The sequence below is a fragment of the Scomber scombrus genome, chromosome 2, assembly GCF_963691925.1.
Source record: "Scomber scombrus chromosome 2, fScoSco1.1, whole genome shotgun sequence".
In the NCBI taxonomy this organism is placed as follows: domain Eukaryota; kingdom Metazoa; phylum Chordata; class Actinopteri; order Scombriformes; family Scombridae; genus Scomber; species Scomber scombrus.
In genome coordinates, this window is record NC_084971.1 from 13,232,955 (window position 1) to 13,260,277 (window position 27,323).

The 27,323-nt window shown below is 37.8% G+C and overlaps 1 protein-coding gene across 1 annotated transcript; it reads left to right on the forward strand.

Moving 5' to 3' along the window:
• Positions 1–13,467: 13,467 nt before the first annotated feature.
• Positions 13,468–26,114, forward strand: cxcl12b (chemokine (C-X-C motif) ligand 12b (stromal cell-derived factor 1)). Its single transcript, XM_062439911.1, has 4 exons — positions 13,468–13,599; positions 16,023–16,140; positions 21,290–21,373; positions 23,208–26,114. The coding sequence occupies exons 1-4, from the start codon at positions 13,533–13,535 to the stop codon at positions 23,245–23,247; spliced, it is 309 nt and encodes a 102-aa protein (XP_062295895.1). The 5' UTR covers positions 13,468–13,532; the 3' UTR covers positions 23,248–26,114.
• Positions 26,115–27,323: the final 1,209 nt, after the last annotated feature.

Sequence of the window (27,323 nt, forward strand, 5' to 3'; positions counted from 1 at the left end):
CATTATGAAATCGCATGGTAAAGATTCCATATGTGAGATGATCTTACAGCGTTTCACTTTATTTTAAACCCCATTTTGTTACAAGATATCAATTTTATTATTTGAGGATCCATATGTATTCAAACCAAATATATTGATCAGTAGGAACCTTGCCTGAGTGTATAACATTTATATTCTGCACCAAGTAGTGCGAATAGAGGGTTGCACCTAGCAAACAAATAAATAGCAAAATGCCACAAGGCACACAAACAACAAAAAAGAGACCTATACCCTATCTGTCTTTTATCCATGAGCAAACATGAATGGGTTCAGTTATCTGCAATGTTTAGGTCATCAGCTCTGATCTTGGCCGAGGCACAGTGAGTTGCACTTCGTTTGGTCTGCCCATTTAGTAGCAATGGAAGTTTAACTGATTTGAGTTGGTGCCTAAACATTATTAAACTAAAGTCAGCGCACCATGAAAAAAAATCGAGCAGAACAATGTTAATAATGTATTAATTGCACAATTTTGTTCATATACTAAATCTGGCCCTACATCACTGTTCCTTTCCATTAAACTTAAATGATCCAGAAACAACTCACATCAGTCTGCCAGTGTGCTTCTGGAGTGCCTCAAACTTGTGCAAAAATATATGGAAGAGGTTGGGTTCTTCTTCTTGGGTTCAGTTCTTTAGCTGCTTCCTTTTGATTTTTGAAGATATGTTTGTTTCCATTAACAGTGACAATGAGCCTTGTGGGTGTAGAATGTCATAGAGGCAATCTGTACTAGAGTTTTTTCCTGATATCTGCATATTTCGCTTGTTTTCATTGGAGCTCCACAGGTACTGGTGGATGTAAAACAGCTTTCCTGTCCAAGTCAAGCTCTTTTTACTTGCTGCTCTTAGGATCCCTTGCAAGTAGTCTCATTGTAGCATTAGGGGCAGGGAGGAAGGCTGCAAAGTTCCTTTTCCACTTCTGGTAACTGGTCAGTGGAATGGTAATCCAAGTCCTTGGTAAATTCTTAAACTTTCTTCTCGGTACTGCATTGGTCCCTCTGTTCCTCTATTTATATCCCACAGTGTCTTATTTCATCCTTTGATCGCGTCATTAAGTCTGTCAGATCTAGACTCAATTAGTTTTTAATGCTAATGAAAAAAAGCTGCTATGCCCAGGCTGATGGTTCTTCGTCACCCATGATTTATTTGTAGGCCGTGCAGTCTGTGTCTTGTTTTTGTATCCACACAACAATATACCTTGCTGGTATGTTTAAATGCAGTTTATGTTGTTAATAGTGTTTGTTTATTATATTAGAAGCAGTATTTGACCACATGTAAGGTCTGTAGTTGTGAGAGGCCACCAGTGCGCCTTTCCTCTCTTGTCATGTGATCTGTTTAGAATCAGAATTTGTTAACTTTTAACCCTAAGGTGCAGAAAATGCAACTTTATATAAAGACAACGCATATACACATCATACCATTTAAACACATTTTAATACATCAAAACCGAATTGTCTGTATTTTATACATTATTTTACACCAATGCTTTACAAATAATGAGCTGTCAAATAATTAAGGAGTTTCTTTTATATTTTAGACTTCAGTTTTCCTCATCCTTGTCTCTGTTGATAATCATAAGAACATTTTCCAAAGCCTCTTACGGATATAGTTAATATTATTCTATTTCTGTTGAGAGCAAAAAGTGATTTATAACACACTAATATGCTTTTATCTGCCTTATTAGCGTGGGAAAGAAAGAAAGATATCAAATGTGAAACCGTGGATGATAAATTGGCGCACTGAATAAATACTGAATCCTTAGTTAGCTGACGACATATTTGACAAAGTGACATAGTGTTGCCATAGCATGCATGATCTTATGAAAGCTGTTTGTTTGGGTAAGAGATATATAGATACTGTGGATGTGTGTTCACTCGTGACGTCATAACATCAAATATCTGTTGTCCACATCTGCAACACTGGCCGCTGTTACGCACCCCATATTTTATTTCCTCAGGGAACAAGAAAATTGTTTTATATTCAGCAAAGGGATCAAGAAGAAACCTATGACCAACCTGGGCCACCTTTTCAGAGGAAAGTCATGTGATGTAGACTTTGATCTGTCATGCCACGTTTAGTGATAGGATTTATAACTCTCTTCCATCTGGTAGCTATCTTACAGAGACTTCAATGGTTCGGGTAAAGCTCTCTTGTTGTGTCCCTCTGTCTGGAGAGAAGGAGGAGAAGGAGGAGAGAGAAAGTCCTGTCATGTTTTCACAGACAGGCAATAAATTGGCAATTCTGAATGGAGGGGACTCATAATACAAGTTAATGGCTCTCTGGTAAAAAGCTGAGTTTCCAAAAATGGTTTGGGTAGTGGCCAATTTTCAGTCATACGTGACACTCGACTCAGTGCTGAATATGAAAATGTTTATAATGTGATTGAGATTAACTGGAAGATTAAAAGGTGGATGTTTACACCAAAGTGTAGCACTTTCAAGGGTCAAAAGTCTTTATATTTATTACTGAAAGCTTGTTTTGAAGTTCAAGACCTCTTAGCTATAATGGAAACAGTTTCATCACATTATTCTTTACTTCCTCTCTCTAAATATACATGGCCTCCGTTCAAAACATTTGCTTGATTTATGGCTTGGTAATTTCAGTGATATTATATTCTATTACTGTATGTCTGTATTTTTATAGCAGTTAATCAAAAAAGAGCACATTATTAACCAGCACATCCCATGAGAAGTACTGCTTGCTTGAAATGTGAAAAAACTTGCAGAATTAAGATAGAGATTAAGCAAGAAATTCAACAACGTCTATGTTTATTCCTCACTAATCAAAACTAGACATTTTGTTCAGTCTCATTTAACTCTCATGCTGCTCACACATGTACTAACCCATTCATGCAAAATTGTTTTCAGTTAATCATGTACTGCAGACATCGGAGCTAAGAAAGTTTCATGTAACCCTTTCCTGGAACTTCTTATCTCCAGTCATAGCTTAATAGCGGCTTCTTACACCAGTGTTCCTAAAAAAATCAGTGTGCATGTGGTACTAGTAAAGGTAATTCTTGTTATTCAAATAATTTAAAAGGTGACATAATTTTTTTGCCTTTCAAATCCAAAAACAGATTAGCGCAAAAGCGCAAGAAAGAGATTATACAGTGTTTGTCATATTTGTTCATTCTCTAACAAACTCCACAGACAAACTTGGTCTGCCAAAGAAAGACTATATAATTGGCCAGCTTCCGGAAGACAGCTCAAGAAGCTATGTAAACAGTAGTCATTTCTTTTTCTCATGGAAACCACATAAGTACATCTGCATGTGTTTGAGCCCAAATCCAATCCAAATATGCAAGCAGACAATGTAAACAACCTTAGCAACAAAGGCTGCAAAACAGACAGCCACTTCTGGGCACAAGATATGATACAATATACTTTATTGTCCCCATAGAGAAATTTGTCTTGGACTTAATGCTGCATGCATGACTGCCTCCACAGTTACAGCAGACAACATATGCACAAAACAGCACCAGCTGCTCCAATCACAACAATAAATTACACATAACAAAATACTGCACACACCCCATAATAAAACACCATGAGATCATTGCAAAATCATTACAGCATTATTTAAAAGTTTGATTGAGATAGGTACAAGTCAGTTTTTAAAACAGTTAAGTTTACAGTGGGGGACTCTGTAGTCTGCCAGAGGGCAAGAGCTCATATTCTGTCTGGAGGATATTTAAATGATCAGTCAATATCCTCTGAGCTTGCCTCAGAACAGACTGCTCATATAATGACTGGAGGGTGGGCACAAATGAACAATCTTACATCATCACTTGGAGGAAGTGGAAGTAACTTTGCAAACAAATTATATAAAGCAGAGTGAAGACACACTTAGAAGTTTTGTTTTTCCAGAGGAAATTTGTTGTTATATTGACACAGCTTGGGAATTAAGAGGTTCTGCTATTAGAGGTAAACAAAAAAGTATTATCTCAAATATTCTTACATGAGTAACATATTTTCTTCTTAACACTTTTTTGGGAATAACAAATCTTTAATTGAAGTAGAAGTTCAGGATAATGATTAAGTCTTGCTCATGCAGAAATGAAGTAAGACACATAAAGTGCAATGATTGATAGTACGCTTTGTAAACAGACTGCCTGGACATGTTATGGTGGTTTGATGATGAGTGTGGTGTGTGTGTAGACATACATACGTACTGGTGTACATATAAAGGTAGTGTGGATGGTTTTTTGTAGGCATGTGTGTGGATACATGCTTCTGTGCATGTGTGTCTGTATATGTGTGGATACGCAGTCCCGACTGTGTGCACTTTAATCTTCCTCTCTGTAGAATATGTTGGCAGGATGGCTGCTGAGTTCCTCTAGATCCTATCAGCTCCTGGGTTTTTTCTGCTGACGGGGGAGAACAGGCTCTAATGCTCTGAGAACAAGCCTGCTGTAGTCTGTAGATGGATAGAATAAATGACTGGTAACATTAGAAGAGGCAAAGGAGGGTGTAATCATGTAATTCCAGACTGACTGGATGATGTTGAGATCAGGACTCTGGGGGGGCATACCATCTGTTGTCAGATAGATCACTAAGTCAATCATTTTTTCAGTCGCTAAATTCTCGTAAGTGTGCCGGTGGTCATTTTTGAAATGACTGCTCTTTTAATAACATTTGAACACTTATAGTAGGTTTTAATGACAGCCTCGTGGGCTCACTGCTCTTCCCGGCTCCAGGACTGAGACAGACTATTGTCGAAATATTTCTGTAATTTAATTGTTACTTGATTATGATAACTGCCCTGTTAGCAAAAATTTAGCTAAAGTAGCTAAAATTAGCCCAAGTAAGCTAGCATTTGCTTCAGACTGAGGTTGCAGAGTTTGTTTCTTGGGTGAAAAGGCAACATCTCAGAATCATTATTTGGTTATTTGATCCTGTCTCCAAATGGAAAAAAATGGCAACTCTGGGCTTCAAACTGGCTCCAATGCAAACCAATGGGTCACAGTTTGCTACATCCATGGTTAATCGCAGTGTCTTGTTTTCTGTGTTTATATGTTAATTTCAAGAAATGTGATTGTCGACTTTGTAACTTAAAGAAAACCTCAACGGACCTGATGACTAAGTAAGTAAAAAGTAGCTAATTATTTTTGTAAAATAATTACTTAAGTGATGTGTAATGAATAACATTTCATTGAGTAATTGATTACATGCAGACAGAATAAACGGTCCAGTCTCCTAGACTAGAGAAAATGTTAAATGAGTATGGCCAATACTGTTGTTCAGTGCTAAGCATAAGTTTGGGATTTGGAGATTGATGAGGGTTACATTTTCCTCTTCAACTAAAGAGTCAGAAATAGCTCTTGCTTTTGCTCATTTTCAGCCATGGCAACAGCATTACCAAAACTTTGTAACCAATCAGTATACCGTAGCAGCGTAACCATATCAACGTTCTGTTTGGTGAGCAGGTTGGAATTAAACGCCTCTTCAGAAAAAGACTTTCTGTGTTTAACACAGGATTATGTTGGCTGTTGAAACACAAACACACTGTCAACTATTGTAGCTTTAACAGTCTGTAAAGAGAAAGTGCTGCCTGCCTCCCACCTGCCAGAGTGTGAGTTCTGGCCAGACTGGGAGCAGTGAGGAGGACTCACGCTGATACTGGCCGTCCAATCTGCCGGGGTCATGACTTTAGCCTCGTCCCAGTACACTGAGGGTCTCATCCCTGCCTGGCCTCCACTCTGGCTTCCTTCCACAGAGGTGCTCTGCTTGTTTGTGTGTTGATCGAGAAGTGCTAAGAAGCCAGTGCTGGAAATCACGTCTATGTGTGTGGTGTTTAAAGAAAAGTAGTGTGAGTGCGCCAAGGCCAACAGATTGTTTTCCTGATGTGCCAGACACACAGCACATTAAGCCTTCAGTGCCCTTAAGTAATTTACATCTCAAAGACAGCATACAATCTCATTTGACTACACAGGTTTTACACAGCGAACTGCTTCAGAACAGGAAAAAAAGGCACTTTGAGCAAAGACTTAACTATCAAAGCTAGATCTGGAATATGTGTGTGAGCCAATTCAGCTTTAATTTGCTAAATCTGAAGAGCTCAGCAGTGGAATATGTTCTTTAAAACTCTGCCATGTAACCTGGTGTTTTCAATTTCTCTTGGCCTGCGTTGGCTTTGGCTTTTGACAAATTCAGGGAAATTAAACTTGTCAATTTGGAATGGACCCCTTCAATCACCCGTCGCCATGGGACTGTTGGAAAAGGAGGGTAAAACAGCGGTTGCCATTAGTTTGTCTTTTCTATGAAGAATCTCAGAGGTGATGTCATGCAAACTGTCACATCTAGATGAAGTCTGCATGTGCTGTCGCTGGCACAAAATGAGAACACCTGAAACCTTGTATGGGTTATTATGTACACCAAAGAAAGAAACTAGTTGTTTTTTCAATGGCAATTTGGTATTTTTTAACTCTGACATTATACAAATGCATTGCAAACCAGTAAGTAATTGTTCCATCTTAAATGATGAAATGTTTCATCTGCTTATTTTTTGCATTCCTGCTAACTGGAACTGTTTCACAAGAAAATTGTGAAACACTTCCAGTTAAAAAAAACAAAACAAGAGTCTTTGTCTGAGGTCAATATTTTCTTATACTGCTCGCCAAAATGTCCTAGTAGTTCATGCTGTTTACTCGACTGTTTCTAGAACAAAAACCTCAGTCCCCCATCACAAGCATCCATAAATTACAAACTTTATTATACCAAGTGAACATGATTAAGAAATATGAATGGACTTGATTCTACAATTATTAAAGGCATTTGACATTACTCCCATATTCAAAAATATGTGGATATTTGATGAGCATTTTACAGGTGGTTTTGATCCAATGCCTTGTTAATTTCTGATCTTGCCTATAATGAACTACTACTACTTAACACACCAGTGAGGTTTGACCACGTGCCTGCGGTCACTGAGCGTTAATGGTACATCCCATCCAATTAGACTTGGAGTTCTGATGACCATCCCTTTATATGTCCTCCTGCTCTCAGCATTTGCCTGAAAAAAGGAGCAGAGAGCTGCCTAGCTTTAAAACACACAGTCTCACTCACTTGAATGTGCCACCAAAGGGCACCAGCACTCCAGAACGCCCTCTCTTTTCTCAGCATCCCATAATATATACAGTAAACACATGTCCTGCCCCATACAGGAGCTGAAGCCATGGCAACAGGGTCAGATGCAAACCATGCTCTTGACAAATATATGAAAGACGAGAGGGATTCAATGTGCTTGTCAAGCAGGAAACAAGGAGCAAGCAGGAGGAGAGCAGAGGAGGGGCAGCCATTTTTTGCCTTTGTTTAGAAAAGCATCTATTGAGTGGCATTTGGTGTCATGCCAGATTCTCTCCTCCACAGATGGGCACAAAGTAAACTGGATTAGTCATTGAGAGGCCTTTCTCCCATAACTGACAATCAAGGAGAGCTGAAAACTTCAAACACATTCAGGACGTTTCTACCTAAAGACCAGACGCTTATTCAAATGCAAATGCCTTTATCATCACTCTCTGCTGGCATCCATAGCTTTCTGACTGTATGTGCTGTACATGTGAATGGGAGATGCTGGATTAAAATGGTCAAGAGTCAGACTCAATAAGGAGCTCTCTTCATGTTTTGTTAAGCGAAGACCTCTTTGGACTTTCACTGTTGCTTCATTCAGGCTGTAACTAAACCGATGCCCTCTGTGTGTGCTCATATAATCCAGTGCTACTAATTATCTTTTAGTTTATATTACCACTATTTAAGTCATTTCATGGTGTTTCTTGAGGGGGACGAATGTAAAAATGCAACTCAAGTCTGCTCTGAACACTTCATTTCCAACATTACCTTTATTTCTTCTTCGTAATGAGATCAGATCATTTGTGAATGCCCACAAACCTCTGACTGTTGGTAGGCTTTGTTGCAAAAGTTGTTGAATATGTTGTTTGTGTTGTCCACTCACATATTTCTGATCGGATTTGGGCTTGATCCTGTGCAAATGTATTTGAGAAGTTTATATTTCAAGAAAGAACAAGAAAAATAATTAAAATCCTATTACTATAGTGGAAAGTCGGTCAAGGAGCAGCTTTTGGGCCAGTGAGAACAGAGTGGGTTCATTGGTCTGTTTCAGACAAAGGATGAACTGGGGGGCTGCATGAATGGTCAGTATAAGATAAATAAGGAGTTTTCAATCGTTCAAGGATATTTTAATAGTATCAGAATAGAAATATAGACCCCTTTAATTTAACAAGGGAAAATGCTCACTTTTTTCAATACTATCAAAATATCACAAAATGTCATTTTAATTTTATCATACCATCACTGATTGTTCTATATGCATTGGATGCTTGAATGTCTTGTTTAATTTGAAATGTCTCCTTTGCCTTATATGTTTGTGTATGTTTGAGTGTAAATGCTTGGTAAAATTATTAGCAGTATTATTATTATTTAGGCACAGTACAGTTATTATCCTACAGCATGAATTGGAAAATTATACTTACTTTTAATTGTTAATGAATTTGTTGTTTGAATTATTGTTATTTTGTTGTTGTTGTTGTTGTTTTTGCAGTTACTATTATTATTATTATTATTATTATTATTATTATTATTATTATTATTATTATTATTATTTTTAGTAATGATGATCTGACAACATAACATGAGAGACGCTGAAATTAGTATATTGTAAATTTGTTTTTTTTAAAGGCATCACTGAATTAGCAAGGGATTGGCTTGTTTGGTTTATCCACATTGAAATAGTCAAGATGCCATATTGAACCTTTCATAGTGAAAAAATATAATTAAGTTCTCAGTCATTTTTAAAGGACTCTTGCACTCAGGTATGTGTCAACAAAGTTAATTGTATGTTTTCATAGCTTCTAGTTGAACATTTTCCAGACGGTCCTCCCGCAGGATTTCTGCTCCATTTATAATCAATGAAATGATCTGCTGATTCTGGACTCTGGAGTTAATATTTCATGTATTAATGAACTCAAATGTAATGTGAAAATGTTTTCTCAACACAGCAGGATTCCCCATCTCACTAAATCAAGCAATGTGTGTGTGTGTGTGTGTGTGTGTGTGTGTGTGTGTGTGTGTGTGATTGTGTGTGTGTGTGTGTGTGTGTCTTCTCCCTTCTCCCTGAACTGCTGAGGTAAACGTGCTAACTGATAAACCCCCCCACAAAACAAATCACACACACATTACACACCCATCCCCCTCTCTACCCCCCCACCACCACACCACCACACACACACACACAAACAAACACACACCTTAAACCCCTAAACCTCCTGTTTATCCTGTTTACAGAACCTGGCTTCAAATCAACCCCACAAACCCACACACACTCAAAACATGCATACCTATCCATATTTGTTAATGTTTTTTCATTCAATGACAAGTCCAAATCCAATCCATTTATTACACTGTAAATCTATGATATACTATAAACTAGCCCAGCCACTTTACAACACTAAGTAGACATATCAAGCATAGCTTTTGCTCAACACTTTCCCTTTTTAAGATCCAGCAGCCGATACGTTTGGCACTCTTGAGAATTCTTCCACATGTTGATTAATGTGTGTTTACAGGGCATATTTTGAGCCTCTCATACAGACCCGGCTGTGATTGTGAACTACTGTTTATCTAAGCCCAGTGGAGGGAAACCTTTCATCTGCCTTGCCACCGTAAAATAAAACTCAGCACCAGACTCAAACTGCTGGACAAACACAATAAACTCTGGACCACAAAGCAATTTCCACACATAGATCCCAACAGGAAAGTTGGGATCTGCTGTCGCATGGGAGATTAACCAAAAGATTAGTCTGTGTTTATTTGAGTTCATTTTTACATGGAATGGCTAAAAGGACATTAATACTGTGTTTGTGTGGGTTTGGTTTAAGTGCTATGACACACCTGCTGATGACAGATGGTTATTGAAGTGGACAGACTGCATTAAATTGTATAAGTCTTAAGTTCATATGGCAGACAAAGATTTTAACTTGTGTGCTAATTGTCTTTTCTAAGACTATTTTACAAAACAAGGGCAAGAAAACAGCATGTATTGTCAGAAAGAAAACATTCAGATGTTTTTCACCTCTCCTTAAAAAAGCCCAATAGTTCCTATTTAACTACCTCCTTATAGGTCCTGTTGGGATCCAGGTTCTGTTTTACAAGAGGCAATCACATTTAAAGTAAAATGAAAAGAAGTTTATTGCACCTAATAATCTTTATTTGGCTGATTACTTAACTTAAATAGGATGTGTAGGTCTGATAAAGACCATCCACCCAGACCAAATACCCGTCTGCTCTCCATCATATCCTTCATCATGGTAGCCATTTGTGCAAGCTTGTCTATCAGGATGGGTTCAGAACAAAGAGCTGGCAACTCAGTTCCCTGTAACCCTATACAGGGACTTGAAACACTGACCTCTGACCCCACGTGTGATACAAGTGGCAGTGTTGTCCCTCAGGTTGGCGGTAAACGTGCCAAACACATTCCCGGGCCTCCCTCACAGCTCCTGTGGCGTGTTAATGCTGGAGCGACTAAAACACTTCTGACATTTGTTTTTGTGTCTCGGTAAATACACCCCTCAGTGCTCTGATGATAAGATTGACTAGGTTTTAAGGTAGTTTGGGGGATTTGGGATTTATCTGGGCTTACTTGTAAATGAAACGTAATACAGACTTGTTTTACATTGCCAGACATCCCATCATAGAAACATTACATCCATGGAGAAAATCCAAACATTGCACATGGCGTGGCGGTCAAGGCTGAGATTTAGCATGAAATCAAGTCTTATAAACCTACATCTGTTTCCCAGCCCTGCCTTAAAGGACAAGTAATGTGGTCCTTCAAAAGAAATGAATGATAATATTACTATACATTTTCAGTACCCCAAATTATGGGGAAAGAAAACATGTTACAGCTTATCTCTAGCCTTACCTAGCCATAGTTTCGGTTTTCTTTGTCCAGGTTTCAGTATTTCTGTTTTCCAGGTTTGTTTGTGGAAGTCACAACATTGGGATTTTACAAAAATCAGCAGCAGCATCTCTTTTCACAAACACAACCGCAGTTGCTCAAGATTATTCAACAGGCACACTGTCAACACTTTTAATAGCAACTATGTCTTTGGTAGAAGGAAGTTCCAACTGGGAACATTTTTTCTGGAAAGATGTGTCGCTAATGAATATTTTAAAGTAATTTTCCAACGCTATAACATTTAATTAATCTCTGCCGTATTTTGATGAAGGCATACATCTTAGAGGCTGAATTGTGAGATTAAATACAACTAAATGGAAATTAGAAAGTCATTAATTGGACTTTGTGATGCCTGTTGGCGTACTTACTTTGGCCATAAAACAATGAAAACCTATTGTTTGTGTGAAAAAAGTCTCTTGTTAGCTCAGTCTGATCTCCTCGCTGTTAATTGCAGTTATATTGAATGACTCTCAGGCTAACAGTAAACACCCTTTCAGGTTTACAGCTTAGAGCAGGGCTCCAACCTGTTAATACTCTCTCAGCACGCCCCCATGGCATGGGCCTGTAAACTGCAGGGGAGGGGTTTCAGTGTATGAACTGACAGGCAGTCTTTAGCAGTGTACGGGTCTATTACTGCTGCTGCTGCTGCGGGTAGGGGGCTTCAGATGAGGGTGGAGTGGTTTGAATCCTCTCCAACAGCTCTGACAGAGAAGGCATCACGTTCTGGCACGAAGAGCAGTTTCAGTTTACCAGCTGCTCAATTCAGTGCAGCAGAACCTGGTGAAAGGAGACAAAACAAGACACAATTGCAGGCATGTTTGCAGACACACACACACACATGTAGAGACATGTACACACACGCCACATCAATACACACATCTGTGTCCTGTTAGACCCTTTCTCCCAGATTAAGTATTTCAGAAACATGTGAGGACTTACATCTGTCTAAAGGCTTTTATTTGCCCTCCCACCTGTTACAGCATCCTTTCTGTTTTTACTGCATGTTTGTCTCACTTTGAGACAGATACTAAAAAATATGAGTCAGAATCTATATCATTAGATTATTTGCGTATTGATCAACAGATACAAATCTGTTAAAAGCCAGATATAAAAATAACAAAAAAACAAACAATGTGTGTGTACTTCTTGTTTATGTATGTAAGAAGGGTAGAAAACCTGTTCTAGTTTAACTATGAATATGCAAATCTGAATGTGCAAAAGCAGGGAACCACGTTGTCAACATTGTCAAGGTGACAAGACAAATCTCAGATGAGCAGCTGTCTACCTTGCCAGAGACTTTTAGCCATCAATATATGAGGACATCAAACCAAGACCATCCTATTTTTTAAAGGAATTTGAGATCTTCCCCTCTGGCCACACATGAATGTTAAAAAAAATGAGGTGAAACAGATCCAACAAATGTGCTACAAACTGTTTTTCTTCTTCATCCTTTTGAATGTTATTTTAAAATAAACAATTTTAAGCTTGAGGTCCATTCTTCCAAACCTAAACTTCTTTTTATCATCTTTGGCTGAAAGAAAAGGCCTGCAGAGTCACAGATGTCTGTTGTCTTACATTATATTACATTAGTACCTGCAATTGTTCTTGTTCTATTTAAAAGAGCGTCACCCTCCCCTGCCCTCCCTTGACTGTACAAATGTGATGTTTAAATAGTCCTTTGTTAGTTTTGTCACAGAACAGACAGTGCAACTGGCGGTAAGTCCAGAGGAGTTCAATAAAGACATGAACCAGGCGTCAGGGATGCAGATGACAGGGAGTCAACCGAGCCAACTGGGGAAAAGGAAAAGGAGAGAGAGAGAGAGAGAGAGAGAGAGAGAGAGAGAGAGAGAGAGAGAGAGAGAGAGAGAGAGAGAGAGAGAGAGAGAGAGACGAGTCTGCATCCAAGTAAACAATAACACAACACTCAGCTGAAATATACAACAATATTAGTCCAACAGCAGGGAGCTCTGGCTCTGAAAATAGTCTGAGTGATTGGTGGGAAGTGGTGGAAGCTGCATGTACTGTGTGTGTCTGTGTGTGTGTGCGCGCGCGTGTGTGTGTGTGGCAGATGGCAAGAAGACAATAGACAAGGATGACAAAGAAGGTAAAATAGAGATTAATTAGACAAAAGGGAGCAAATTTGAGAGAGAAAAGCCTGAAAATGGAGAGAAATCAGTGAAAAGAGAAAGAGAGAGAATTCTCTTCAGACTTTCTCTTTGATTCTCAGCCAACACATTTACAATCGAGGAAGTCTCTACTGACTCGCTGGCTGCTCCCTCATCCCCTCCCCTCCCTCTCCTCCTCTCACCTCCTCTCCACTCATGCTGGGACCCCCTCCCTCCTGAGAAAGTTAGGACTCACCCCCACCCCCGTCCCTCCCTCACTCCCTCCCTCCCTCACTCACTCACTCTCTCTCTCCCCCATCTGAAGATTTAACACAGTGCAGAGCAGAGCTGGCGGTCACAGTTGTGCCCTGGATTGTAACAGAGTGAGAGCAGCCCTCCTGCAGCCTGATTGCCCACCACCATGGATGTCAAACTACTGGCACTGATGACTCTGCTGGCTGTGGCCACACGCATACCAACCTCCAACGGTGAGTCCAGCAGGCTCAATTTGAAATGTTTTGGTTAAGAGAAATTTTTGGTTTGATCTCTATGGGTTTTGACAGGACATGCTTTAAATGTAAGGAAGAGTTTTTGTTGCATTTATGATCTGGATGCTGAGGCTCCTGACATTTGGCTTGTTTGTAATCTTGATTTATTTCAGGATTCAGCCTGTATTAGGTAAGCAGCTGAATGTCTCAAATCCTTTTCGCTTCATGTTTTAATCTATTTTCCATTATGTGAAATGTAGAGTTTTATGGTAGTTTTACTTCTTCATCCAAACTTTTATGGTTTGAGGGTGAAGGAGTTAGGTTTGTTACAGAAGGAAAATATATCTGGTGACATACAGACTCCAGCCCTTCTATACCCTGCTTTGACTTTGTTTTATTACTTATGAGGATTTTTCAAACATGGAGAAATCATTAGAAAAGACAAAACTTTTATTATAAAATAAATCATCCACCAATTGAGACACTTGACAAAATTATTACTGGTATGAAATAACACATTTGCATCACTACTGAAGCGTTGTAACATTGAAGGGAAATTATTAATTAATTAATTATTTTATTCAGTAAAATCCTGCATTCAGTAAAATTAGAGGTGGAGTGCAGCTTCCTTAGTGACCCCACATTTATCTCCCCGTATGTTACTTGGTAGGAGACACGCCAGGGTGTTGAGTCGCCTGCCTGCGTTATGCTAAGCTTGTTTTTTCGGCCCCAGTGAGACCCCTGATTGCATATTAAAGAGTTAGGTCTAAATTTGTGTATTTGCCCTTTCTCCTTGCTTTCTTTTAATTAGTTTCTAATTAGGGATAAACAATGCGGTGGTGATAGCAGTGGATGCTCGCTTCTGGCCCTGGTGCTGTGTGCTGCATAATGATCCCTTTAGTTTGCATGAGAAAAGACCCTGGATGGGTGCGAATCATTAGGCTCATATTACTTAGGATTTAGCCATTTGTGGCAGGACATTTGGTGCTACATTATAAACATGCATATCAATGGGAATGTGTTGAATCCCAGGACAACGGTCTGTTAGCTACACTTGATGAACTTGATTTTGTTAATTTGTGCAGGCGGGAAATGGTTGATACAAAGAATAAGTTGTTGCAAAATATCTTCAACTTTAACATCTGCTCTCTGACTTGTGATTTCTTGAAACAACCTGCAGCCACAATGTAACATTTTGATTAATTTGTGAGTAATACATAAAGTAAAGTACTAAACCATTAATGTTATTTGCTGGAATTTTAGTTAATTTTCAGTTTTATTGCATGGTGGGTTTTTTTCATTGTTTTTCTGACATTTTTACAACCATCACCTCTTTGGAAAATCTGCAAGCTGTACTTAAAAAAAGCAGTACAACCAGTCTGTAATTGTGTGTGTTTGGAGTTATCAGTGTTCATCTGTGGTGCTCCCCACAAGCGTCTGCAGAGGCACAGGGGTGATTTGTAATCATTTTAAGAATGTACTTGAGGTGATTTCCGCAGACGCTGTTGATGCTGTCTGAGTGCTCCATCATAAAAGAGGGTAATATTTGAAATTGAATGTTGAGGACCCTACTCCATTAGAGTGGTTAGGTTGAATGCTCTGGGAGTGAAAAGCTAAAATCCTGCATGTATGTGTGTGTGTGAGTAAGAGAGAGAAAGGGCTAATCTCTTTTTAATTAACATGTTTAGAGCAATAGCAGTGAACTCATACATTCCCATGCTTTGTAAAGTTTTGTTACAGTAGATTAAACATTACATGAGGGAAGTGATGCAAATAATTACCACTGAGAGTTTAAACTTGGATTTTAATTGATGCTGATGTAAATATTTAAACCCTCATATGAACCACGACGGCCACTTTTCAGTGAGAAATAAAACACTTAATTAATTAAAAGAAAAGCAGCAACTGAACAAAAAAGTCAATAAATGAGCCTATTATGTGTTAGTTAGCAAAAATTGTATTGAACAGGCTTAAAAATGCTTACATTTAATTTAAGCAAATACAAAACCTTTTCACCGATATCAGTTTTCGTCATCAGGTTAACATTGTTATATCTTGAAGTCTGATTACTGCTACATTTTATTTGCTCACACACTATTTAAAGTGAGGCTCATGAGAGGATCTATACAACTGTCTATCTTAAACTTAGATATTAAAACCATAAAGTGAAACAAAATAAATGATTTACCTAAACTTATAAAACTGTTCTTGTGACTTATTTTTATATATTTGTTTAACAGAAAGTAGGAGAACCTCGATCAGCATCAGGATGTCAATGTCTGAGCTGAACAACTACAATTACACCTTATTTCTACATTGATATTGTTTTTTTAGCTGCATAATTTCTTATTTTGTAATTTAATCACATATTCTTTTACTTATGCCAATGCCTGTGAGTCACTGTTCTCCTTGTGTGTTTGCAGCTAAGCCCATCAGTCTGGTGGAGCGCTGCTGGTGTCGTTCCACCCTCAACACGGTTCCTCAGCGATCCATCAAAGAGCTCAAGTTTCTCCACACACCCAACTGCCCCTTCCAAGTCATGTAAGTAAATGAGTTCAAAATTATGGCAGCGATTAACTTGTGTTTTTTTTATGTTAGTTACTGACAATTATTTGGGCTCACTTATGTTATGCTTTGAAGATAATTATTTCAGATTTAAGTGTACCTGATATAGATTTCCTGATACAGATTCATTTGTGGTCTTTCAGGAAGGAAACATTGTAGCCTACAATTTTCATGACATTGTTGATCTGAGTCACATCAAAGCTGCTTTTCAAATTAAGGTCAAGTTTGTAGTATTCTGCAATCTTTTGGCATTTTCCATAGTTGTGCGAAAACACAGTGTTGTGAAGACAATGGCCACTTTCCATGAACAATAAGTTCATCCAGCTGGTCAGACTCACTAACAAATAAAATCTTTGTTTTAACTGGATGCTCATGCATAAGTATAATATAGTTTTGCTGGTCTGTGGTTGATCCTCTTTGGGTGCAGTGCTCTGCTGGACATTAAGTCCCCTTGATTACATGACTGAATGCAGCTGCACCTGAACACACCCTAAAACACTGTTTGTGGAAAGCAGTTGTTGAGTTGTTGAGGAGGGGTAATGTTTATGTCATCATGTGATCATTTTACAGTAATTCATCCCAGTGGTGCTAAACATTTTCACTGTAATCTATCTGATCTCAGAGAGAATCTTTAGGAAGTATTCATAGGAATAATTATGTCATAAAACTAAAATATTTCATATATCAGAACAATTATTTAGTGAGCCCTTAACAAAAATAAAAATGTTAAAAGCACTTATATAATTTCCTAAAAAAAGACATATTTGTATTGTTAACAGATTTTTAGTCTACCTTAGCTGACAGCCCTCTTTTGAGCCTATGCCTGTTGAAAAGTAGATTATTGCGATGATATATTTTTTCTAATCTGATCTATTATCTAATTAATTAATCTAGTAATCTACTTAATCTAATACTTTTGTCAATATGTTATAGGCCTTGTCATTGATTTTCTTTTCCTTTTATGTTTACTTTTATTTCCCTCATTTCCCCTACTATTTCATGTCCAAAATAAAATATAAAATATACATTAATTCCTTAATTAATGGAAGTGAGAGCGGATGTGTGAAGTACAGTATTAACCTCCCTTTATTCTTTCCTGAATGGGAGGCCTGAGTTTAAAACAACATGATCCACTCAGAAAGAGGAAAGCAGTGACGGCCAGAGCTCATGAGAGCCATTTATGTTTTGCAAAGGAAGCAATAATTAAGGGTCAAAATGATTACCTTTGTGTTTCTGCTGACCCCCGTGTCCCTTATCCACTCTTTTTATTTTTTTATTTCCTGCCTCATGCACACAACATTGTATGTAATGTTGATGGTATGGAACACATTAACTAAAAAGACTCATTCATTTGTTAGCTATAGAAAATGGGATGACAGAAGCCTCACAGCCAAAAGGCTAAAAAGCTGTGGGGCTTCTTCCAAAAAGGGGGAGGGGCTGGTGACTGTTAGAAAGGGTGACTGAATGGCAAAAGGTCAGAGAGGACACACAGTGCTCCAGCCAGGCCACAAACTCCCTCTAACCTCCTTCCAGAAAATTGCCAGAGGAGTCAAGAAATCATTTAGACGAGGGGGTCGCAGAGCCGTGGGAGGGAAATGCAGAGCGCTGCCCTGATATCTCTATTGAGTCAGATGAAAGAGCCAGTAACACTATACCTCCTTTTGCACCAATCCCCACCCCACAGTGTCCCACCGTGTGCCTCTATCCTACCCCTCACCCCTCCCAGCATGCTGTTGGTATTAACTTGCTGTGAAGTAATTACTACCTGCTGGTTGTGGAACTCCGGCCCTCAAATTCCAGCCAAGTCAATTAGGGTTTAGGCTCTCAGTTGGTCGGCCAGACAAGCAGACAGATAAACAGGATGAAGGGAGACACATCAAAACAGTAGAGAGCTCCTGAGCGGATGAGCTGGCTACCCCTAATAAAATAAGAGGAGGGGAAGAAGGGGACATCCTCGGAGGAAAAGCAAACACAGATCCAGTTACTGAGCTGTTTGGCCTGCTGACTCATATGTTAGTTGGAGGGATTTGGGGCTGATGCTTGGACTGATGCTCCTGAACTGCTCTTTTAAGTTCAGCTGCCATTTGCTCAGTTGCTCGTGTGTTCATATCTAAATGAGGTGAAGAATTGGGGAGGTGGCATATTAAAGGTGTAGCAGGGGCTGAGGAGAAGGTGGGGGTACAAATTGAATCAGAAAGCAGTGAGGAGGGAGCAGTTTGAGGTGGAGAGGAATGTGTTTCGTTTGCAGAGTTTTGTGATGGAGAGATGGAGGGAGGAGAAAGGAGCAGTGAGGCATTACACCTCTAAGTTGTTAACTCTTATACACAACCTTTTGCCGTCGAGGTGTGAGATCCACATGTTTGGAGGGGGTGTTGCCTGGCGCCACAAGGGGTCTTAAGGAGGCTTAGCTCCATCAGTTATATTTATGTCCCATCTGTTTAAGCTAGAAAAATAGCAAAAACTATAAAAATATTGGCTGAGATAAATGGGAATATTGTTTATTTCAGAACCATGGACAGCACTGTTTGAATGACATGACAAAAAAAAAAAAAGCTGCTGCTTATTTTGACAGCGTTCATAAATAAATCTAGTGCTCTACTAATATGACATGCTCATGTGAGTGCTCTTATTAAATAAATATATTTTATGACATTTGAAACAGTAGTCTTATGTTGTTGTTTTTGGCCTTTCTAAAGCTATTGCATGGTTAAATCAATCAATTTCATTTAAAAAATGCCGGCCAGTCCCCTCAAGCCTTTCATCATGGGGTTGGGCCTGAGTGGCCCCTTGCCCACCTAGACACATCTGAAACTTGCCCAGCTGTGTCAGTTAAAATCCTCTCCTAAATATTTGGTCCAGACATCATTTGCAAGAACACACATTCTCTGTAACTGCAACACTGTTCATCTTAAATTGGAACCATTCTGACATCCCAGCAGCTCCTGCTTCACTCTTACAGAGCAAATAATACCCATCCTCACCAGTAAAAACCATCAATCGACTGCTTAGATGTAAAAATCAAAATTTTCTCCAAGCATGGAGGAGAATTTATATTTCCATTAAAAATAATATTAAAATAAAAAAGTACTTCGTTTTTTTCTTTTTTAAAGGAGAAAATTCACACCTTGCAGAAATATAATTTATATTTAACCAGGAAAGCCTCACTAAATTAAAAAATTAACATTGTCAAGGGTAATAACACTGAAATAACACTGAATTACAGACAAAGAATATTAATCAGAATTAAAAAGAAATACAATCATGAATAACATTTCTTCATGTAAAAGATTTCATCCAAGAAACAGCTGAAATATCACATTAAAACAAACCTGATAGTGGAGATAATGAGACAATAGTGATGGAGAATTTAAACAGGTCCTCTACTTGTTCAGTTGTTTAGTGTGCAGCGTAGAGACAATTTTACATGGTACACTACAGTGTGACCTGTGGTGTGTGCCTCCCTTCCAGCTGTCCTTGAGTGGAAACAGAGAGCTGTGATTTTTCACCACCAACCAGAGGGTGACAGCCTGTTATATGCTGTAATCCTCTGGTTTTCAGCTCGGACGTGTAAGATGATGTGCTGAGGTTTTTAGAGCTTAGCTGAGGTGTTTCTTAGCTCAGTCTTCATAAACCATCAAGATATTATCCTGACATATTGTGCTCATTTCAACTGTGCCCTGTTGTTAATACAGGCAATATTCTTATTTTATGTTATGATTTATTAATATGAATATGGGTACCTTTGTATTTAACAATGCAGGTTAGTTACTGTTAAATCAAGCAGCTGCAAGATGACAGCTTGTTAGAAGCGTTAATCCTCAGGTTTTAACTGGAATGTGCCATAAAATATTCTTGGGTTTTTAGAGATTAACTTGAACTATTGTTGTAGTTGGCTTGCATAAACAAAACAAAAAAAAGAAAAATAAAGGATGTTATTTATTAGCCACAGATAAAGACATATACAGTAGATACATTATTCTGAATAGAGCAACATAGTGAGAACACTATGTCTTTAACTTTAACTTCATCACCTCCCAACATGATCTTTATAGTGCTTTAGGGAATTATAAATGTTGCGTATGGCGCCTTTAAGTTTAAACGAGCATACCAGTGGTTTTGCATGTTGCGGTTTAATAACTGGAAATTGCCTATACTGGACATTATTGCCCATCATTTTCCAAATCACACAGGTTGTAATAGGTTTTTAGTTTCTTTTCCTACACGTCAGGCAGCCATTAGTTTCCATTCATGAGACATGATCACCTTTATTATAAGTGAGAATTTGCTTCATACTATTGCAGTTGTGTGTGTATTTTTAAAATACAACTAAAAAGCAATAGTTTAAATGCAAGATAAAATACATTGACACCATGCCTCTCGCAACTAGCACACTTGTTTTGTTGTTTCTCTTTTCTATTTGTTGTAAATACAGACACTGTATACTAGACACAACTATTTGAGGCTATACCAGTTCTTGCAGTTTGGAAAGAGGGTCAAAGAGGTCTTTAAAATGTTCCCTTGTGGCCATAGTGTAAATTGGAAACACCTGAAAAGATTAAAGGTGATAATTTGTTCAAGCAAGATCCAAGTTTACTGGATACTGAAATAAGCAGAAACTGCTGCTCCCTGCAAAGTTCAAAATCAACTACGTTTATACCATCTGCTCATTCAGAAAAGGCCCAAACTGTAAATCAGTAGAACCACCTTGTGAATTCAAATGAACTTCAGTGTTAATTAAAATGCCTGTCACATTGTCTTGAGGTTACTGAGAGGTCATGTTACAGTTTGGTTGACCACACAGCTACTAAAGTAGATAGCATCTCTAACTGTACACCACCACCGGATGCTTAGCTACAAAGGAAGCCCAGAGGTGAAAAAAACTCTCCAGTACGTATCCTTGAACCTGATTTATTACATGAGAGTTTGGATTAGATTCAAATACTTTTTGAATCCCTCCTGTTTCTTCTTCATGTAAACAACAGATTTATAGGTGAGAATAAATAGCTTAAATACAAAGGGGGGAGTCAAGAAAAAATAAATCATTGTTTTAACAGTACACCTCATCCTGTGAAAATTACTGAGAATGTGGCATCTAATCCCTCGACTCTGCTTTTTTCTCCCACAGTGCCAAGCTGAAGAACAACAGGGAAGTTTGCATCAACCCAGAGACCAAGTGGCTGCAGCAGTACTTAAAGAACGCCATTAACAAGTAAGAAAAAAACTGTCCCGCACTGAGCAGACACAAGTGTCGCTGACAAAGACAGAAATGCAGCACTCCTCTTAGCTGAGTTTAGAGCTTGCAGAGAAGAAATAAACCACTGTTAAATATGGCAATTCCTCAGCTTCTTGCTGACAATTACTCTCTGATATCGTTGACTTGGTTGATGTAAGCAGCTGAGTTATCTTCTGTGAAATTATTAGCATCAAGCAAGAATGGTGATAAATCTGCCACTGGTATGTCTGCTTCCTTCTTTCTCACAAGCATGTGTCTGAGACTTCAGCCAAGACTGCAGGAGAATCAAATGCATCATTGTGTTCATCATTTTTACCCTCTGAGCTCTCTCACAGTAATCAACGCCTAACCACAAATGGTGTTTTTAACATAATTATCATCACCAATTGCACTTCATGCAGTTGTTGTGGTTTGGGAGCAGTGTTATGAGAGAACTGCAGCAGCTCATTCAGTTTTTAATGAGCTTTGTAGTTCAAATGTGCCCCTTCCTCATTAGAAAAAATGCTCTCAGTATGTCTGGCTGTGATTATCGCCGAGCTGCATGTCTGCTTCTTAAAACACCATAAACACTTAAAGTGCACAATGTAAAGACAAACAATACAGCGATTTATAGAAGAATTTACAAGATATTGTTTGTTGTCTTAGTATGAATACGTATTTCTAAGAAAATGCTACAGTCTTGTTGTTAGAGTTATCACAGTTCATTAAAGCAAACTGTTGCCTCCTGAAACGTCAGCCCTTTATATTCAGCATGCACAGTAAGTGTCTCAATACCTACTTCATATATTCAGCAAAACATTTCCAATTTGTCCGTTAAGAAGCAGCCTTGTTTTTGAAGCTTTTCATTTTGAGTACAAAAATGTGAATGAATCAATGCATCAATTACTACAGTTTCAAGGTTCGGTGTGGGAACATTAAGTGTGTTAATATAAGTGTGCTTGCCCTTTAAAGGTGCTCATGATAGGAGTCATGAATGGAGTGAGACTAACTTTAAAAACTCCACCTGTTCGCACCGAACTCCTGTTAGAAAGAAGAGAAACGGCCAATAGAACAGTAAATGTTATGACCCTTAAAACACACCCTACACATACATAAGAAATATTGCCCTTGCAAGAATGTATATGTGTGTATTCGTTATCACATAAAAGGAAATCACAACCTAAATTCTCCACATTTTAAACCTTTGCGTAGAGGAAGGGATTTTTTATTAGCATAGCTGAACTTTGTCAGTATCACCTTCTTTCATGTTCAGTTACAGTTGTACATAAATTACATTTATAGCAATATCACCCATCAAAACAGTTTGCCAACACCTGAGGCCCCTAACATATGCATAAGTGCTCTGCTAACTGCAGCATGTACATTCTTTCCATCACTTCCCTGCTGTATATTCAGATCTTCTATTAAGATTCTTAATATCCTCCCTATAACCTTTACCCATCCTGAGGCTTGCTGATACAATTTTAACAGTATGTTCCATAAACATCTTTTAATTGAGCTCATTCAGAATGTTTGTGTTGCGCTGACTAACATTCTTTAAAACCAAACGATTGTAATTTGAGGGCAAATAACAAGATTTCCAAAAATCAATTGTGATGCTGAATTACTACTGACATTTGTGGGTTTTCATTTATTCAGCTCTTCATACTGCTGGACATTCATCCATGTTTGTTTATAATTCATTATTAGACTGGATTCAATTGCATGTTACATAGTCATATAGCATATGTAATACAGTCCAGTAAAATAGTATAAACCTTTTGAAATGTTTCTATTTGCAGTCTAATGAAATCTTTATGAATCTCTCCAGGGTGAAGAAAACCAGAAGACGCAATAGCAAGAAGAACTAAAAGGGGATGTACATCATCAGGCATCCTCAGATCAAACCTGTATACCTCCCTCCCACTGCTCTGGATGTATGTAAACACGCTGTATGTACTCGTCCACCTCTCTGGACCGCTTGCGGAACCAGCACTTCACCGCCAAACTGTGCCAACCCCAGCACCGCTGTAGGTCCCTCTGGACGCCCACGCAGTCACCTCCAACCATCCATATTAGCACCAAGTGCAATTCCACCTCATCCCTGGAATGATGGGACACATGTTGATGTCAAATATATGAGTGTGAGTGCTGGGTGATTGACACAAGAGAGAGAAAGTGTGTTTGAATGTGCTTCATGTGAACTAACTGTGTGTCTGTTTAAAGTATTTCCTTACTTCACGCAGCTATAAAGAGATAATTTGAGCTTTCTGTCTCACATACAAGGCTTTGTGGGTAATGCGACTTTCACCTCATGTCAGATTAATGATAAATATGAGCTGCTGACAGAGAAACATTTTCACATCAGTCTCCCGGTGGAATTATGATTGGGGTTTTGTTGACAGGCCCTGATGATATATTAGGCCAAGTCAAATGTAACAGTTATTCTCACAAAAAACAATTTTCTCCCCTTTTTAAAAAAATAAAATAAAATATATATATATATATATATATATATATATATATATATATTAGATGTCAGTTCTCCAAAATTAAATGTAAAAGCCTCCTCTGATAGGAATTGAAAGTGGCATTACTCATAGATAGAGATTCATGGGACAATTCTTGCTCTGTCTAAAAGCTGGCTGCACCATCAGGAACAAAACAGAAGCTCACACAAACTACTAATTAACAAGCACTGATCTTATGGTGCTATATATTCAGTATAAAGGGTCAGAGCCATTTATATTATGGGACTTCACTGTTTATTTTATGCTAGATTTAAGAAGGATTGTTGTGACTCTTGGATTCTGTTATTGCCAGTCACAAAGCAAAATAATCATCAGTCTGCAAAATGGAACTGTTGTTGGATATGGAAAATGAAATATAAAGCTGATGTAAGGTTAAGGCCACAGTGTACTGAAAATGGGATAAAACAATTACCAATGCAGCTTTTTATTGATTGAACACATCAGTAAATAGAGACCAAATATTTATTCAGTAAGACACTCAACATAAAGAAACCAGCAATTTAACTGCAGTATTTTCATACCAACACCTGTCCTTGGTAGGAATGAAAAGCTAATAAATTGTCACATAGAAGTCAGTTCATGGTGGCAAAAAGAAGTTTTGATGATCAATTTTTAAACACACAGACAGACAGACAGACAGACAGACAGACACACACACACACACACACACACACACACACACACACACACACACACACACACATATATATATATATATATATATATATATGGTGGCGAAAAGAATGTTTTTGATGATCCTTTTTTACACACACACACACACATACATATGTGCGTGTCTATACATATATATATATATATACAAATATATACATACGTGTGTGTGTAGTATATATATATATATTTGAGCCACTTTATTATCAAATAAATGTGTTTTAAATGTAATTGTTTTATTTTTATATTGTGTATAATCTTACTAAATTCTTTTTTAATGCAACGTACAGTAGGCAGTTGCTACTAAATGAAGGCTATGCTATAAAATGTTATACAGTGTTAAATTTCATTTTTAAGGTTTCATGCAAAATTTTACGCAGGTAATTTGTAATGATTTGTTTGCAAATATGATACAATACAGTATGCAATACATTCCTCCTCCAAAGATATTTTTTATCTTTTTTTAATATAATTTTGCTTTAAAAAATCATCCAAACAAATTAAACATTGCCCTCCTACACTGTTGTTCTCTCCATTTGTATTTCCCTATTAGTCAATTCAAGATGAACCATGAATAAACTGAATAAAATCTGTATCTGTCCAACACATAGTGCCTGAAAACAAAAGACTTTGTCATTGTGTTACATGAGAAAACTATTCAGCTCAGCCCACTAGCTGTCCCCGTCAAACACTTGATTTGCTTTTTTAAAGTTTTACTGAGGTTGATGTATGATGTGTCAATAAAGCCAGTGAGCTAAAACAGAACAAAACCTTTGAGTTGAGATCCAAGGGACCAACATGTGCTTTCAATTTGGACACTCCCAGCACCCCATGGGTTTTCTTTTCAATTTCACTCAACTGCTGCCATGCCGCTAAATTGAGCCCTTATTTTCCCCCTAAAATTGTTATGGAAGTCCTGGTGGTCATTGTTATGTTCTTTGTTTTGTTTCTGTCTGTTTGCTGACTGCCTGGTTACAGGTGGTAATCCTACAGTATCAATTCACAGCTAATAGTATAATAATCCTGTAAGTGTAATTGATTTCCTATTAATGTAACAGAAGTTAATGGTCATTCATTTTATATTATACTAATTTGTTTAAACACACTACTAAATATGCAGAAAGTGTTTTGATATGCAATAATAAACATCTAATGTTATCCCTTATGTGAAATCATTCAAACAACCATCAATTCTTAAACTCGTCTATTAATAATTTTAATGGTTTATTAATTTATTACCTCTGGGAGTTCAACCATCTTTCTGTATAATGTGATTTACATGTCAAAACACATTCAGGTTTTCATTTACTGGCTCCTAGTGTGTTAAATTATAAATGAATCCAAGTTTGGTGTATGCGTTCTACTTTGGACCCCGAGACAATGTGAAATTACGTTGTGTCTTTTGAGGCAGCTTTTGACACATTTTTTCATATACATGAAAAGAAATATTACCTTCTCTACTTTCACTGATTGTAAACCAATAAGCAGTATTTTACCTATGAACTCGAGCCCTTTTTTCAATAAAGTCGTATGAAATAAAATAATTTGTACATGTCTTTAATTACTTTATTATTATTATTATTATTATTATTATTATTATTATTATTATTATTATTATTATTATTAGTAGTAGTAGTAGTAGTAGTAGTAGTAGTAGTAGTAGTATTGTTATTATTATTATTATTATTATTATTATTAATTTTGGAGAGGGAGATTTTTATATAATAGGTTATCTATTATATTATCATAATTAAGTAATTATGATACTTGAGTAATTCAAGTCCACTATTCACTCTCATTGCTTTTAGCTTGTTGGATGATGTTCCACTTTCCTCACCAGTCACTAGTTTATTTTGGCTTTTAGCCATTTGGTGTTGGGTGGACAGAGTACACAGTTAGTTAGTCTGAAACCAGCTGGATACAGTTTTATATGGGAGGTTGGTGAGAGCCACAAGATTGAACCCCACAGTCTCTGTGCATGTTTTTTTTTTTTTTAAAGGAAAAAGATCCGTAGCTGCCAAGTTGGGCAGTGGTTTCAGCACTGCGAGAGACCCTTTGACATTACAAGGTTTAATGTTAACATCAAAAATATCTGTTGATGCAGTTTTGCCCAGCAGAAGTGTCTAGACAGGTTGAGAATTGTGTCTTTTTCAAGAACTGTCATGAGTTAGTTACTCACGTTGACAGTAATAAAAACTGTCTGCGTCACACCGCAGACAGGTGGCATAAGTTCTACTGCAGGCCATTCAACTTCACAGTGTGTTATTTCAGGGTGAAAATAACACACTGGAGACTAGATTTCCTTCTGCAGGTTCAGCAAAAAACCAACTGAAACAAAAAAGCATCACCAGGCCAAAACCTCACGCAAACAGTTGTGCATTGCATTGGAATAACCACTTTGAGGCTTTATGAATAATTCAACGATGCTATCGCTTGACATTTTCCATCTTAGGACTGAAACCTTTTCAGAAAATCTCTTTCCAGTGTATCGGTAAAGAGGAAAGGCACATGTAAGGCCCATTAACATCCCTGTGTGATATTTTAACACCTGAGGTTTCAAAAGTATTAATTTGTGCTGGTCCATTACTTGTCCACAGCACCAGGGAGCCAACGTAGTTTAAAAAGCTGTCACCTCTAATAAAATGGAACCACATAGAGCGGATTAATTTCATGGTACAGCTCTCTCCTCTGACCTGTGTGTAGATACATACGAGGAACATGAGACACGGTTTGGAAGTGGACCA

Bases quoted from the DNA above. Each gene is read 5' to 3' on its own strand.
- cxcl12b (XM_062439911.1), top strand. From the start codon at position 13,533: ATGGATGTCAAACTACTGGCACTGATGACTCTGCTGGCTGTGGCCACA. The intron at 13,600-16,022 runs GTGAGTCCAGCA...GTGTGTTTGCAG, and splicing joins ACGCATACCAACCTCCAACG to CTAAGCCCATCAGTCTGGTG. The intron at 16,141-21,289 runs GTAAGTAAATGA...TTTCTCCCACAG, and splicing joins AACTGCCCCTTCCAAGTCAT to TGCCAAGCTGAAGAACAACA.